The sequence below is a fragment of the Plectropomus leopardus genome, chromosome 3 (assembly GCF_026936395.1).
Source record: "Plectropomus leopardus strain MGB_pleo_1.0 chromosome 3, ASM2693639v1, whole genome shotgun sequence".
NCBI lineage: Eukaryota > Metazoa > Chordata > Actinopteri > Perciformes > Serranidae > Plectropomus > Plectropomus leopardus.
Window position 1 is genome coordinate 2,832,148 of NC_142178.1, and position 17,610 is coordinate 2,849,757.

The 17,610-nt window shown below is 41.0% G+C and overlaps 1 protein-coding gene across 1 annotated transcript in view; it reads right to left on the bottom strand.

The window, feature by feature from the left end:
• The window catches only part of maml3 (mastermind-like transcriptional coactivator 3), a 155,142-nt gene extending 138,005 nt beyond the window's left edge, over window positions 1-17,137 (bottom strand). The window contains exon 1 of the mRNA XM_042485283.2: window positions 16,016-17,137. Coding sequence (XP_042341217.1) covers window positions 16,016-16,393 — 378 coding nt within the window. The 5' untranslated portion in view covers window positions 16,394-17,137. The remainder of the gene's footprint in view (window positions 1-16,015) is intronic.
• Window positions 17,138-17,610: the final 473 nt, after the last annotated feature.

Sequence of the window (17,610 nt, forward strand, 5' to 3'; positions counted from 1 at the left end):
CACAGGGATACTAAAGTGTAAATGTTTGTTTGCCCCATTAAACTACAACACAGCTGTCACTGTAACACTTGCTAAGTTGCTGCATTTACTCAAGAACTGTAGAATATTTCTCTTTAGGGTTGGGGCAGTGTGAAAATTTTCAAACTGGTTTGATATTAAGCCAAACACCAGACGGGACTGGTTTACCAAATTTTACCACGTGACCCACTTGACTCAGCAGTAAGTGCTAAGTGGAACATAATGACACCATGTCCCAACAGAAAACCAGTTTAACTTTCACATAGTATTGCACATCATTGGAGCTCTCTGCCCACACTGATTCAATTAAATGTGCACTTCTGTTACTTCCTCTAAACAAACTAGATAGCTATCAGCTGTGCGCTCCAGATCAGACTGGAGAAAGACTGGTGAGTAGCCTACTTGCTATGTTTGTAACTTTTTTTAAATCAGAAAGCACATGTTTTATATTGTGATATTTACTGGGAATTTCGCACAAAATAGCCAGCAGCAAGTAACACTAGCTTAGCTTGTTTTAGTGATGATCATTGATCTCACCATAAACTTTCAACTTCCCATTGATCTCCCTTCAGCCAGCTGACGCCTGGCTGTCTTTAGGTTTATGTAGTGAAAACAGTAGGTTTCGTATACATAATTCCTCATTTCAACTTGGACTGGACTGAATCAGCCATTCTTTGACCACGGCCACCTTGCCTCAGCAATAAATTAAAACACGACCCTCTATTAGGTAGGTTTACAAACATGATATTATATTATTCATGCTGTCAAATTGCTTATAACTAATGCAACTTGAGTGGGATTAAGCACTGTGGTAGGCTACCTTTAAAACCACCAGAGCATACGGCTGGGTGATTAATCTGATTTTAATTTCGATTAGGATTTTGAAACAGCGAGTCTCAGCACGCTGCCTCTCTGGTTGTTTTGATACTTCTCGGTCTCATTTTGGACCCAGACAGCACGTGCAGCAAGCATAGAGAGCACGAGCAGCAACGAGCACGAGCGGGGAGACCAGACGTATATGTACTAGTGATGATGACAGTGAGGCTGCAGTGAGAGGAGCAGAGAGTATGAAGTGAAACACGGTTGTGGGATGTGTCAACAGTTGAGGCTGTTTGTCAGAGACTAAATGCTACAACTCCATGTCTAGCTCACCAGCTGCTGATTAAAGTAACAGAAGTTAGCCCCGGAGTTAGCAAGCTAAGTTAGCTTCCCACTGGAAACCATGGATGTATTATAAGGAAGTCTGGATACAGCCGTGGGGGCGGGGCCTCATTCATTCCTATGAGAGCTGCTCAGTGGTGCATGAAGTAGAGAAAACTCTTTTTCCGGGTTTAGAAAAGTGTAAAATACCCGGATCTACTGGCCCATAGAGCATGTGTAGAAGTGATTAATGGCAGCCGAATGTGGCCGAGTGCGGCCGTGCGTACCCAAGCATTGTCTCCGACTCACTGGCTTGCTCACACAAGTTACCCGAATTGAGTGCTCGAGGCGAACAGCCCTCTGTCACGAGCATTCCTCTCATAGTAGCTTAGCTTATTAGCAACAGCCGCTAATCGGCGGTATAATGACAGCGATGCTGTCGGTTTTAATACTTACGTGATAATCAGATAATGGCATATTTATCTCTCTCTACACACACACACACACACACACACACACACACACACACAAATATACATACAACTTATCAGGGAATCATATCGTAATCACGAGCGGAGAAATTAAATTAACAGAATCAAAAAGTGTTGTGCCAAAAAAATATAACCGGTAGTTTGAATACAGACTGTAGACTGTATATACGGTCTCTGATACAGACAAGGTAAGACGTCCATATTACAGGCTTTACAGCCAGCAGCGTATGGATGTGTTGTAAAATGGTAAAAATGATGAATTATGATTCAAAAATATCCATTACTACGGCCGGCACGAAGCCTGTGTTGTGTCAGGGACTCCCGCGGGTCCTGTGCGCATTCATTTTATGTCCAGAGACATACCGAATTCCAAATCTTGATTCGGAAAATAGCGCATTTTACATCTTTATGACTTAATATTTTTAATAATGGCTACAAAAAAATGCGTTCTGAAAAGTCAACATGTCTCAAAAAAAATTATCCAGTGATTTAAGGAGGTCTCTGTCCCAGTGTTAAGCAAATGAGGAAAGTCTGTCTGGGCCAGTGTGCATCACGTGACGCTGTAGTTCCACATTCGGCCACTATGTACATTTTGCTTCAGAGGGTGGCGCACTTCCTGGGGGCTTGCTGGAAACTGACAAGGCTCCCTTAAGGTGGACTGTTAAGGTGGACCAGCTTTTCTCACTGTCGTGACACTCCCAGCTGCTTCTAAACAGATAATGGAGAAATGTCTCTCTTGTGAGTCTCTCCTAAAGTTTTAAGGGTTTTTTTTAAGTTAAAAGACATCCAGTGTTAAAAACTAAACACCAGAGTTAATGTTCAATAACTGCATGGTGTTCTGGAGGCCAGTGAGTAATCATGTTAAATAATCGTGATTTCAAAATCAATCAAAATAATCGTGATTATTATTTTTGCCATAATCTAGCAGCCCTACCAGAGGATAACATAATGGCAAATGCTGGTTCAAATGGTTTGCACAAATGAAACCGGTTTGAGCTTGTAAACCAGACCAGACTAGCAACTTGAGTACAGGTTTGAGTTACATATATAATATTAACAATAAATCAATTTGTTGCAATAGTTGGCCTAAATAGAATAATCTAAGACATTGGCCTTCCTAACACCATTAAATAACAATAGACTTAACAGCAAAATGAACTGCATTACAAGCCAAACATACTCAAACAAACTCACTTGAGTTTCTCTCTCACCATACTGTGGCTTTATGGCAGATTAGTCCTGCCTATGTGACATGATTATCACTGAAGCAGAGGTTACATGAGGAGGAGCTTCTCAGACAACCTGTACCTCCTCAAAGTCAGCACAGGCTCAAGAGCCTCTCCACAGGCAAACTGGACACCGTCACTGTTGGTGGCACATTTAATTTTTTTTCCATCTGTCCATTATGCAGATATTTAAAAAACTCATGTAAAGTAAGAAACAACATGATGTAACGCAACATATACTGTGATTCCTGAATAAGGAACACATTTCAGACAAGTGAAATGTGATTACAGAACACTGATTATAGTTTAGTTAACTGGTTGTGGCTGTTTTTAATTTAGCTCTGTAGTGGTGGTGTACGTGTGTGATTGTGTGTGTGTGTGTGTGTGTGTGTGCATTCGTGTGCGTGCATGCATGCGTGTGTGGTGTACAGCTGACATAAACATGTCATAAACTGCATGTTAGATGATGAAACAGAAGATTATTCACCACCTTCAGTCATGACTGCATTCAAAAATCTTTGACATGACACATAAACTCAAATACTGACATGCAAAAAAACATTCTCTAACTCACATTTATGAGAAATTCAATGCACATATACACCTCAGCTCGAAAACACACACACACACACACACACACACACACACACACACACACACACACACACACACACACACTTGTGGTGGATCACAGGACTGAGGCATCTCTAATAACAACCTCATCTATATTTTACCATTTATTTATTTGTGTATGTGTGTGTGTGTGTGTGTGTGTGTTGTGAGAAAGACATGAGAGGTGAAAGAAACAGAGATGGGTTCCCACCATTCTGCTATCAATAATGTTAAATCTTAACTGCAGTTCAAAGGCTTCTCTATGCATGCTACCTAAATTCTGCAAAAATCTGGACAAATGTGAATGTACTTTTTTTTTTCTATAACACATTTCATACCCATAAGTAGTGATACATGATAATATTTTTTTCAAACGATATCAATAACCAATCATTTCCAGCTTCTTGTGGCTGATGAATTACAATAACCGATCATTTCTTTTTGTTGTAGTGAGTACAGATGAATTTAACATTATAGCTCTGACCTAACAAAATATAACTGACATCACTACAGTTAAGGCAACAAAAACAACAACAGTTCAGACTCTTCAAATGGACATTTTGTTTTCAAATGAAATGCTCTGACAATCTGTCAAATCAGAGCAACTGTAAATTCTATCACTCAATAAAAATATAAAAGCTTTTATACCACCAAAAGCCTATGGCTGCTTAGTCTGTAGATTAAACACTGAAGATAGTAGACTGTTGTGACTTCCAGAATATTTTGTTTTGAATATATAAACAATGAATACATCAAGATAAAGAACAGATCTTCAGCTTTCATACACAAAAAGAACACTTATTCTAGTTTCTTCCATTCCTTTTTTTTTCAACATCTGAATTTGTGCATTTTCATCAAAAAAATGACATTTCAGGCAAAAAAGTGGGAAAATCGCATTTTTGTGAAAGAAAGTCATTTTCATGAGGAAAAACACATTTTTATATATACATTTTTTTCTTCTTATCTTCTTATGTGAACTTGAATTGTATAAAAATAATGCCGAAAATAATATTCTATTTGAGTTATATTGGAACTATAGAGTTGAACATTCTCCAAAATGTCAGGAAGCACCACAGCTACAGAACAGTCCCTAAGTAGCGGATTTGCTGTGATTTCTGCAGGAATCAAACATCAGATATCGGTTTATTCTTTCAACATAATCGAGCTGGAAACTCACTACATCTGAATTCACACCGCGAGCAGGGTGTCCTGTCATCAGCGTCACACACGGAGCAGAAGAAGAGGGAGGTTACTGAAAGCATCGAGCATGGCAATAAATAACAGTATATTTCCTCCTTGTTCCCTGTTGATCTAAATAAGTTGCTTGCTGAGCACTAAAAAATGCAATAAGTGTTTCTCCTCTTGCGTTTTTTTAAAAACAACGCCGCTGAGAGGGTCCAAAAAGCCGCTACATAGCAATTAGGGCTGGGGCGACGTATGGACATAATCGATTACGCGAATATGACGATTCACGTAACATGCGTTGACGCATCGCACCGTTTCGCTCAGCGCACGTCATGAGAGCGTGAGCAGCGCTGAGCATGTTTTTTTTTTGTTTCTGCACTAATGTATCAAGTTAGAGCGCGCACACTGCTCGCCTAAGCAGCGCTTGTCAGGCGAGTCTGAGCTGCGTGTCAGCACATCTTTTTTATGTGTGACACTCGCATTTGTTGACTCTATACCACTTTAAACTTCAGTTTAAAGTCTCTCTCTGTCACAGAGATGAGGAAATACAAAGATTTTTGTTTTACCTCAACTTCCTTACTTCCCTTTCAAAACAAAAGCCCTCTGACTGTGTGTCTGGACAGAATGCCATCAGTTACTGATAAAATGCATTTTATTTTGAATGTTTACAGGACGGGGTTGTCAGCTGTGCAGGAGCTTGTATAATTTCAAAAATGAGTGGAATATATGCTCATAAATATGAAAATACAGCACTCATATCAGCAGGCAGCGATATGCCTTAAGGTCCAGTTAAGGATGGACTATTCTGATGCAGAAAGAATCTACTAGTTATAATTATTTCTGTTAGAGAAAAGTTAGAGCGTTTTTCAAATTGCACTAATTTTACTGTAAGATGTTTTGTTGGACTGCTAGATTTGAGGTTTGTTACTGTAACAAAGAGTAACTGTTTTGTTACTCCTCCTGAAGGTGACTTGAATTTTACATTGTTTTATTTATTTTGCTGTTGGACTGTTAAATGTAGATTGCACTACATTCCTTTTACTTGAGTGAAACAAGCTCTTGCATTCATTTTATTTTGGAGAGACTTTATATCAGACTGTAAAACACAGATTACCAGTTAAGACTGGGCTATTTTTTGTTGGGGCATAATGCCCTGCAGTGTATGACAAGTTTTAAAATGTTATTTTTGGTAAATTCATTGTTATATTATTCGAGTAATAAAAAAAAAAAAAGTTAGATCAATAAAAAAATCGATAGATTAATCAATGAATCGAAAAAGTAATCAACAAACTAATCATTCAAAAAATAATCGTTAGGTGCAGCCCTAAGAGAAATAAATTTGGCACATTAGTAGTCCTCTTCTGTCACTCTGGGACCTTGGATTGTCTTGTTCATTTGTTTTTGGACTTGGAAATGTTGTTTTATGGCACAACATCCGTAACAGTGTCCCCTACACTCACACTCAACCCTGCCGCTGACTGCCATGACATGTTTTGGACTGATCTAGTAAGCAATGGGAGGTATTACTATTCTTTTAGACTACAACAAAACCCACAAACTATTAGATTCAACTGGAGCTCATGAAATGAGTGACAAGAACACAACACTGTGAGAGAGTGAAAGGAAGCAGGGCCTTGTGGGCACTGAAGGGGTGGGTGGGTGTGTGTGTGTGTGTGTGTGTGTGTGTGTGTGTGTGTGTGTGTGTGTGTGTGTGTGTGTGTTGGGATGGGGGTGGGGGAAAATTCTTAACAGGGGAACTGAGTCTGTGGCATTTTTCATTCCTTGAACAAAAACTCATAACAGGTGCAGAAAAATACCTTAAGTGAAGTGAGTGGAGCTGCTCTGTGTACGGGAGCAGGAGATGGTAGCTGCACTGGACTAGACTACAGAGTGCAAATGATGTCAATGTATAATTATGAAGTTATGAAGCAAAGAGAAACACAAGTTGAAACAAAACAGACCTTGATAATTAGAGCCAAACAATAACACATGCAACCTCTAAGAACTCCACACTGTTAAGCAGGGAAACACAATGCAGTTTGCGAGGAGGTGACAAGACTAAAAAAAGCCCATGGAACTAGTTAAGTAAATATTTGAGAACTAAAACATGAACAAGGCCTTCTGCCAAACCCTGTTGAACCATCTATGATTATGCAAGTACAACCTTCTTAACAGGTAGACTACATTTGTAAGTATCTGTGTACATGACAGAGGAAGTGTCATAAACTATTATTTATAACTCGACTGACTACAAGCTTTATTTCAGAGATCTTTATTTTCACTTTGTGCAACTCAAACTTTCTGAACAGGAGTCCAGCAGCCTAAATGTAGGGAAAACTGCTCCCTCGCTAGGGTCTGTGCCGAACGTGTGTGTGTGTTCCTGTAGAACATGTGAACAAGCGTGGGTGGAAGGGAATGTGGTCGCAGCCGCCCCAAATCAAAAACATCCAGAGTTTGTGCGTGTGCAGGGAGACTGAGAGTGAGGGGTAAGAAGGAGCACAAAGAGGTAGTGACAAAAAAATGTAATGAGGTGCATGGGAGCAGAGACGATAAAGGGAAGAGTTTGAAAGACACAGTCCATAAAGAAACAGACGGAGTCAGTAAAACAAGCATGAAATGAGTCAATAACAGCATGCCTGTGATGTCACGGGTGGATGTCTACGTCACACACTGCGTGTGTTGCAGACTGGTGAGTGTCAGCTCCATGCCAGCTCACTGGTTTAAATATAGCACTTGGGCAACAGTCCCAGCTGACATTAACAATGCTTTAGCCACCAAGACCCATCCACACTACATTAGCGCCGCGCTAACGCTGAAACCAGAGAAGTGGTGAACAGAGGGAGGGAGGAGAGGAAGGGAGGGAGGGAGGAGAGGAAGGGAGAGAGAGGGAAGGCCTCGGATTCATGAACACTCAGCCGCCCACACTCCGGCTTCTGCTGCCAAGAGTTGAGCAGGACAACAGTGTGTGTGTGCATGCGAGAGAGAGGGAGAGAGAGAGAGAGAGAGAGAGAGAGAGAGAGAGAGAGAGAGAGAGAGAGAGAGAGAGAGAGAGAGACACATTCCTCGGCGAGGTGGATGCCAAGGAGTGAGCAGAGCTGAAGACAGACTGTCCTGAGCTACTGTGTTTTACTGGGACTAACGAGCCCCTCGCTGTGCGCCTCGGCCTTGCAGCTGGAGACTTGTTAGCGATTAGGTAATCAGATGTGACTGGATGTTTTGTCAGAAAGTACAGGTCACAATTTGGTTTTTCAGCAGCATCGTGGCCCGTTGGTTCACAGACACGTGCCTGGGACTGAAAGGTCACAAGTTTGATCCTCATAACAGCCTATGTGCTTCCATCAGGATCTTAACAAAGCAGTGAAAACATGACAGCAACTGGTGTTGTGTTTGTCTGTGCCCTCTGATCACCAGCTGGGAGTAGACACCGTCACATCATGTTAAAATTTAGCATTAGTTTGGCAAATTTTACCCACTCTTCATTTTTTTTAATTTTAGTTATGTTCATGCATATGGCATACATTTAAGCAAGGTTGTGTATTTATGTTTAATCTTTGAATTTCCAGCTCAGCTCCTACAATAAGTCTAAAATACACTGTGGAAACTAAATTGTTACATTCAGTTAAGTGCAAAAAATGCTTCATTGAAACCCATTCAAACTGACAATTGAACCCCACCGCCATCAGAGCATAAAAAATGCATTGTATTATTTCTGGGTGTCATTCTGGGATTTATGCCTTGGGATTTGTTATTTTTACTATTTTCTACCTGATGATGTCATTTTTACCAAATTTGGCAAATGAAGAAAATACATGCTATTTCCACTAGATGCACTGTCACAATCAATCTTGCTGCTAATTATTGACATATCCCAGGCTGTGATCATCAAAAATCCCCTTTGCCTGTAGTATATTAAAAATAATTCATTCTGTGGGGTTTTTTTCTCATCTAAAAACATAATGACAAAAACCTGGCATTTAAAGGGTTACATTTCTGGAAATCAATGAATGTTTGATTTGTATGATAAAAACTGATGCTGGTTAAAAATGAACATAATGAAAGTAGGAAATCATATTTTTTTAAAGCTTGATTTTGAAAAGCTTATTTTTTGTGCAGAGCGGTGTGAGTGTGAGTATTTGACACTGCACAAAAAATACAAAAATAAATGTTGCTGGTAATCACTGACATATCCTAGGCTGTGACAATCAAAAAAACCCAAACATATATACTAAGCATGTAGTATACTGAAAATAATTCTTTTTTTTTGTGCTTTTTTAATCTAAAAACATAGCAGAATCATGACAAAAGCCTGGCATTTAAAGGTTTAAAAATCAGAAAACTAATGTCTATTTGATATTTATGATTAGGAATGATGCTGGTTAAAAATTAATTGAAAAGCCCAATTTGTGCGCACAGTGATACGAGTGTGTGTAATATTCGAGTGGGATCAGAGGGTTAAGACACTGAATGCAGCCACAATGAAGTTTGACAGCAGGCCTCTTTTTAGCTACATGTAACACATTTTTTGACGTTCATCAATCGTAGAAAACAAAAACAACACATCTCTCCACCAACAATGACCTCAACATGCCCAAGTGCGACACAGCCAGAGAACAAGTTGTGTTTTATGGTGTGGTCCTGTTATTGCCATCACTAATTCTCTCTCTACAAACATGTGGTGAACATGCTCCCACCTGTTCCCTGTGGGTCATCTGACTGCAAAGAGGAGCTCACCAAATTATCTTTAATGCAACGCTCATCACACATTGATGATATCTAACAGTCCAAGATGACTGAAGGATGCCACTGAGTGGTCCAGTCCATTTGAGATTGGACCATGAACTAGAGGGTGACACGGGAGTGTATTTTTCACTCTTGCCCTATTGGCATTTTATTTGAGTTATTGCCGATAACATTAATTATTTAAAAAGCGCAACGAAAGTGTCAGCATGGGAGGATCTTTAATGGATTTTTCCTGGTCAAAAAATATTTAGATAACGGGAACTCTGAGCCCCAAGCTGACCAGTCACAGTACTTGTGGACCTTACATGGTATCTCTGTAATCACCATAGCCCCTACATGCAGATACATTTTTGAGCAGCAGCACTTCAGCTATGGTTGACATGCAGAGATGCTCTGTAGTTACGCTTACTGCACAACTCCTTTATAAACCCAGCTATAGACTGTCTTTGCTCTTGTGTCATTTAAACTAATGTTGACTCTGAAAATACAAAATTATTGAATGAACTGCAGATACAATAAAGTTAAATAAAGTAACTACTATCATATAATAAAAAACAAAAATGTTGCTTTGCAACTTAACAGAAACACTCGCAGCCTACCCCAAATCTATCTGATCAGCAACCAAAATATGGTGCCAAGTCACCAGAGGCACAGAAAATAAACAGAGCTGTAGAACACATATGCATGTCATGTGTTCTACAGGGCTGTTCCAGACTCAAAATAATGTCAGTCGAATCAGATTCTGTCGTACAATACAAATATTTAGCGATTGGTTTTGTTTTCCATACAAAGTTCTACCGCTTAAACGGGGCTCGGCGGGACGTTGAGTGTGACAGCTGCATTCATGTAATATAGTAAACAAGCTAACAGTGCTAACAAAAAAAATCACAAATGCACAACAACATTTTTTGCCGTGACTATATCGAATGAAAGCCACAGCCTGTCGAATTAAGTTGCTGTGAGCTTTAAATCAACATCGGAAAGTGAACATGATTGTTTGAAATCATTTTAGTAACTAGAGGAAATCTAATCAGCTCTATGACAAAACAGTGGTCTTCTGAATAGTGATGGAGTGTAACAAAGTATATTTACTCAAGTTCAGTACTTTATTTGAGTAAATGCATTTTCTGCTACTTTAAATTTCATACTTCATTTAATTCAACTTCACACTTCCACGCATCGCACCGAGCTTCCAGCAGTGGCCCACGAGGTATCTATTGGCGCTTTTCCACGACATGGTACTGGCTCTACTCTACTTGACTCGCATTTTTTTGGCTTTCCATCACAAAAAAGTACCTGGTACCTGGTACCACTTTAGCACATGCTCTCCTGGGGTTCCAAAAAAAGCTGACCAGGTACTAAGAGGTACTAAAAGGTGACATGGACACAGTACAGACCACTGATTGGTCAGAGAGAAACGCCACTGCATCATCAATGCGCAGCACTCACAGAATACTCTGATTAGTGCAAACAGCTAAGCTATTGTAGCAGCTGCAAGAAAGATCACACCGTGGCCGCTCGAGGAGGTGCAAACGATCCTCACCTTGCTGGATGACATGCATATCCCAAACACAGGGGACAGAGAGAGAGAGGAAATATTACCGGCCGGTAGAATCTTTTTTGCAGTTTCCCTGTTATTGACCTTGCGCTGCCACACAGTTTATGAATGACACATGTTGTAGTAGTCGTGCGCACCAAAAAATGGGTCTCCCCCAAAGTGGCATTGTCCCACAGTGTTGCTATGACGACCAGCTACACTGAGCCGGTACTATCTTCTAATGGAAAAGACCCCCAGAAAAGTACCAGATACCAAGGGCGAGTAGTGTAGAGTAGAGTAGAGCCGGTACCATGTATTGAAAAAGCGCCATAAGTTTCTATATCTATGGGTCTCCTCCTCTGTGTTGCTGCAGTAGACGCTGCCAAAGAGTAGAATGACAGTCAAGAGTACTCACTCCACAGCAAAGACCAAAACCAAAATGTCCCACAACACAGACTAGCAAAAAAAAAAATTGCTAACAACAGGTCTGAAATGTGCAGCAGCATCACAAGAGCCAGAGACTGTAAAATATCAAGTTGCTGTGAACTGTAAATTTACCACTTCTAAGCAGAAGGTCACTCCTCTCTCCTCTGTGCTGCTGCCTGCATGTTTGCAGCTCCCTGTACCAAAGAGCGGTGTGAAATTCAAGAGCACTCACTCCACAGCAAAATCTAGAAACCAAAACATCCCCAGAAGTACAATGCACTGAACAAAAGAAATACATTTAAATAACGACTGCTTGAATCGGAGCTAGCTCAGTCGACTGAGGGGTCTCCATCTGATGATTTGAATCCCTAACTTTCAGTGGGAAGCCCTACTGTTTGTTTGTATGTTTGTTTGTTTGTTTGCTGCATGACCTGAGATATACTAAAAAATATTGTTGTCATTGTTATCTTAAAGTAATATTGCTGGGGGGGGTCCACTACCTGATGCAAATTAAAAATATTGTTTATGTGATGTTATTGTTTGTATTGTTCTTATCTTCATTCAAAATATCTTTTGTACCTCTTAATTTTTTGGTTTTTTTCCCCAGTGGTACTAAAAATGGTATCAAGTATTTTTCTGGGTATGAAGTTAGAAATACTAGTATCCTGACAACACAACAACACACCTTTAATACCTCCCCAAGGAACTATAATTATGGGCTTTTACAATGTGCCTGGAAGTTGCCTGCTTCTAAACTGTTAGATCATCTGTCCTACCCATCACCATAACCTACAGCATTTGGTTGACTTCTAATCCAGAGTTTAGAAAATATCCAGAGTGAAGAAGTGAATGAATCATTGACTATCACAGTATTAGTGTTATGTGATATATGGCTGATGGCAGCAGGCATAAAGGTGGCCTGTTAATTCAATCCTCCTGTGTTTAGACTATTTCAAGTTAGGACGTGTTTGTCTTGAGAAAGTGGACATCAGCAATGACTGTGTCCCACCTCACTGTCTGGCTGTTAGTGGTTGTACTGGGAATATCACACCCCAGGTAACATATGTGCTACAGTGCTCCCTGAATGATTTCCAAGAAGTGGTGGGAAAAACGGCAGCTCCCAGTGTCTTCTTTTCCTTTCTCAATAATAGCTAGCCCATCAACACAAACACACGCTTTCCATAATTACAGGCTTGCCCCTGCCACAGTGTGGGTGTGTCTGAGAACCATTAGACATCAGCACAGTGTACTGGCATGCACATGACAATACGAAATGCTCAGGAATATCACACTAACAATGACAGAGTGAACCATGGAATTACACGTCTATTATTTCCAATCTATCAGTAATGTGTCAGAGCTGCGTAAACTATCTTTCAAAAACCAACATGCTGGTTTTATCTTTTACAAACACATTGATTTTCATTTTCTTCGCCAACTTTTGCACACTGTAGACATTCCTGAAATTCTTCAAACGGACAATAAACATAAAGACACTGCAAACCAACCAGTACAGCAGCACTCACACTGCCAAAGAGACACCTGTGCTATTTTAGCCTCATATTGTGAAGCCTTTATATACAGAGTTCCCACACACTGTTATGGACAACATTTTCAAAACTTTTCCATGAATTTTCAAGTCCCCAAAATATTTCTTTTTTTCTTGCCTAACTTGCCTGGCGGTTTTTAAACATAAGATTCAAACTCTATTCAGTCATAATTTCAATGTCCTACATGATGTGGTCAAGGACCATCGGAATTTGAAATTCCCAAAAAATCTTTAATAATTTACAGTAGACAAACAACGGTTTGGCTAATGTAAATGATTTAATTTGGGGAACTAAAAAAATAAATGTGCCTTTCAAAAAAATGAGAAAAAAATAAAAATAAAGAATAACCAAAATTTTAGGTTTTCAAAAAACTACCAGAAACTTTAAAGAAATAAAAATTTGAAAAAGAAAAGAAAATTTAAAAACATGCCTTCAAACCCGTTTTCTTAAAAAATAATTACAAAAACAAAACAAACAAAAAATCTTCAAAATGTTTTAAGTTTTCTAAAAAGACATTATCAAAAAATTAAATAACTTAATAAAATAGAAAAATATATATATATATATATATATATATATATATATATATATATATATATATATATATATATATAAGTTTTCAATAAAGACATGGTTTCTCTTAAATCGTTTAAAGAGAAACCATGCTTTCCAGAGCCATAATTTCATTTAAAATCTGCAGTAAAATAAATACAAAATACAGCCATTTAAAGCTGTATGCCCCTTCCCTCAGCCAAAAGTGCTTAAAAATTATTTGAAATGCCTTGTGGGCATACATTAAGGTAGGAATGGAATGCGGGGCAAAAATGAAGAAACTCTCGCGATGAACAAATGAACAAAAATGTAATATAACCAAAATGCTGTCACACAGTGACACATGTTATAGTTATGTCACATCACCAGCTACAGAAAATAAATTCCCTACTATGTTAATGTCATTTATTACAAACAACACATTTCCATTTTTTTTCTTCAAGACTTTCAATGATTTTTACTAGTTTCATGACTTTTCCAGGCCGGTGAAATGGGATTGCAAAATTCCATGACTTTTCAAGGTTTTCCATGGCCGTGGGAACCCTGTATATAAAACTAAAGCATAATGTGAATTGACACTGAGCTCATCTTTTAGGCATAACTGTCTTCAAACACCCTCTCAACACAGTACGCTTCCAAAAACAGTCTGTAATATAACCCTACAGATTTTGGGGTGTGTGTGTGTATGTGTGTGTAGTTACGTTAATAGCACACTTGGCTTTCCTAGAATGCCTGCTTCTGCAGTGACTACATACAGCCATCTAGCTGCAGCTCTGCTCCTCAGAGGCAAACGGGAGAGGGCTGGCAGACTCTCCTTTCGTTTCATCTCCTATACAATCCATGACTAAACAATGCCAACAACTTACAATGGAGCATATAATGGGTACAAACACCAAGCTCTCTGTAATTTAGCTGCTGCATGCTGTGTGTGTGCATTTGAGGTATTAGCAGCAGACAGGGACAGAGCAGAGGGATGCCACTGTGTCTTTAAGCAGTAATCCCTTCATTCTCAGAGCATTTGTTGCCGGCCATCTAATGGGCCGTTCGGTTTAATGTCCACAGGGGCTGCTGGGAGGTCCTGCACTATTAAAATCACTGCTGCTCACTCAAGATGTGGCTGCTCAGGCTTGCGTGGTTCCTAAATAACTACCGGGGCTGTCTCAGAAATTAAAGACATTGTGATTTTGCATTTCAAAGGGGGGTAGAAGCTGGGCTCGTTGCAGCAACAAAAGGGACAACAATGTTGACATTCCCGACATGTATCCTTTGGTGTTTTCTAAAGGAAACTGGAGGTTGCCCACAAGAGATATGCTGTAACGGGGTGGGGGGGGGTACTACACAGTTTGCCGGTGTCTGTCCCCATCTCTGTCATGCGAGCAGTGACAGTGAAACATCCGGATGGTTCCTTTGTAAAATACACATTGTGATCATTTAAGGATGTGATCTGCAGAACGGATCATAAATAAAAAACGTCTCCAAGCCAAGATCCTCATTCGACAACCATAAGAAACAGAGCAATCGTCCATATGTTACCACTGCCCCCTACCATCAAGACATCACTGTAGCATACCTACAAAACCTACTCTAAGTTTATCTGAGCTCTATTGGACTGATACTATAGTTACTAAAGCATCACTGTTTTACAACTACATGCACTTTTGTGGAAGATATAGAGCCTCCTTGTGGAATGTGTCATGTGATCACAGCATTACTTTGCAGGAGGCTCCACAGTCAGTTATGAATGAATCTCCAAAAGTTACTTACATGTTCAGCAACAATGTGGCAGCCGTCTGAAGTATTTTAAAGTTTGCTTGCAGGGTACTTTAAGTGAGGAGGTGGCTGTGATTAAGTGTTTGCAACACTGTGAGGGCTGATTTTGAGAGTATGTTACAAAGGTTACAGAACAGGCTGGAGTGTAAACTGCTGCTGCTGCTGAGTGCAAGGAAGCAATGTTGCAACCTTAATGCTGCCTGTCTTGCAGAACAATTTGAACCCAAAAAGCAAAAAACAAGAAAGGAGAAGTTGTTTTCATGCACACAAAAAACAGCAATCCTCCAGAAGTTAGTTTGAAGTATCTGAGGTGAAAATCTTTAGTTGATTATCAGCAAGTGCCTTCCAAACTTTCAGCCTTCTCCTGAGTACAAAGCTGCACCTAGCTTGTGAAAGATCAAAAATCAGCTGTCAGGCTTGTCACTTCCGAATCATGTGCCCTTGTAGCCTGCTTTCTTCAATGGGGGGCTGCATGTGTGTGTGTCATAAACTAATGGTAAGCACTCTGGTTTGAAACAGTGGAGTGTGTGTTTTACAAATTCTCAGAGCTCGGTGAACGTGATTTCAACAAGTTTGCACAGCAGTGAACAAGCAGTAGTAGTAGTAGTAGTAGTAGTAGTAGTAGTAGTAGTGCTGTTTGCAGCTTGATGAGGGTCCAAGATATTGGGGGACAAATGAAAGCCAGACTGTAAAGAGACAGATGTGTTTGTGTGTGAGTGAAGGGGTGTCTCCGGGCTGTCTTGCCCGTGACCGAGAGCTCGTCCTTACCGCTATGAGCGTGTTATTCCTCTGTTCCGTGGAGGAGGCAGAGTCCGGGTCCGGCTGCTTGCTCTGCGGCTGCTTGCTGCTGCCGCTGCCGCCGCTCGACTTCTTGGCCCTCTGCTCCAGACTCCGCTGGTAGAGGCTGACCGTCTCCCTCCGCCCTATCTCCAGCTGCTCGGCGTGCGCCTGCTGGTACCTGTTCTCACAGTTGACGTGGTGTCTCCGACAGCCCTCTATCCGCTGCCTCAGCCGCTCCACCACCGTGCTGTGCTTAGGTATGCCCACCGTCCCGGCAGGCACCACGCTCCCGGCGGCCGGGTTCATGCTGTTGTTGATGCAGATACTGCCGTTGGGTCCGGCAGCGGGGGAGGCGAAGTCCCCCATCACTGGGCCGAGTGGCTGCTATTTTGGAAGAACTTTTGTCCCCGTCAAGCCCGCCGCCACCTTATCCTTCCTCCTCCGGCCACCTCCACCTCCGAGTGTCCTCTCCCTCCTCCGTCCTACCCGGCCCAAAGCAGCAGGACAGCGGAGCGACAACAGCCGCGGAAGCAAGCAACGACCGGGAAGGTTTAAAGGTCCTCGCGCCCAGTGGTCATATGGTTAGGGGCTCGCGAGTGACCGTTTCTTCTCCTCCAAACAAACTGCTCCACAATCAGTGATAACAGTGCGCGAGCCCACAGACAGCCCCAAACAGAATTCAAGAAGAAAGCCGCTGCCACGCTGCTAACAACAACTCCGCGGCACAAAAACAACAATACCGAAAAGGTATGGACGTTAGCGGCCACTCTACGGCCATGTACACACAAACCGTCCCGCGGAGGAGCGGCAGCGACAGCAACAGTCCACTCGCCGTTCTACGGTGTTGTCCTTTGAGAAAAAGTTTTGCTGTCTGAACCGAACGGGCTCCGGAGTTTCCCAGTGAACTTGCATCTCATATGGTTTTGGTTTGAAAGAAATCCCGGTGAAGATGATGTTTAGTTGGGGTAAAGCGCACAGGCGCCCTCGGTAGTCCGGTTGTGAGGCAACTCGAGTAGCCCAGACGGCGCAAAACGCGGATATGGGAAGCAGTGGCGGAAGTCTGTAGTCAGTGGCTGCCGCCTGCCACCATCACAATAATCAGGTCCGCTTCTCCACCATGCCAGCGGAGTGATATCAGGACAGGAGTTGAGTAAAAACCAGCTCGAGGCTGTGAGGAACCCGCTGACGGACACCCGGAAAATCCGGAGTGGAGTTCAGAGTCTCCCGGAGAGGACAGGTGTTGTGTTGAAGACTGTTTCTCCGCTGATATGTGTCCCCCATCTAAACCAGACCTAATCCCTTCATATTTTATAGCAGTCAGTGGTGAATGAAGGACCTGAAAGCCATACTATAATAAAAATACATATTTCTTACCAGAAAATGTTAGAAGTTAATGTCACTTATTCGGGTATTACTTGAGTAAAAGTCTTAAAGTATCTGATATTTATTGTGCTTAAGTATCAAAAGTAATTTTATAATATCAAATCTGCTTGATTATTAAAAGTCCAAATGAAGTAAATGCTGGTGATAAAAAAAGAAAAGAAAAGCAAGCCTTAAAAATTCTGAGGACTATGAAGTTAATT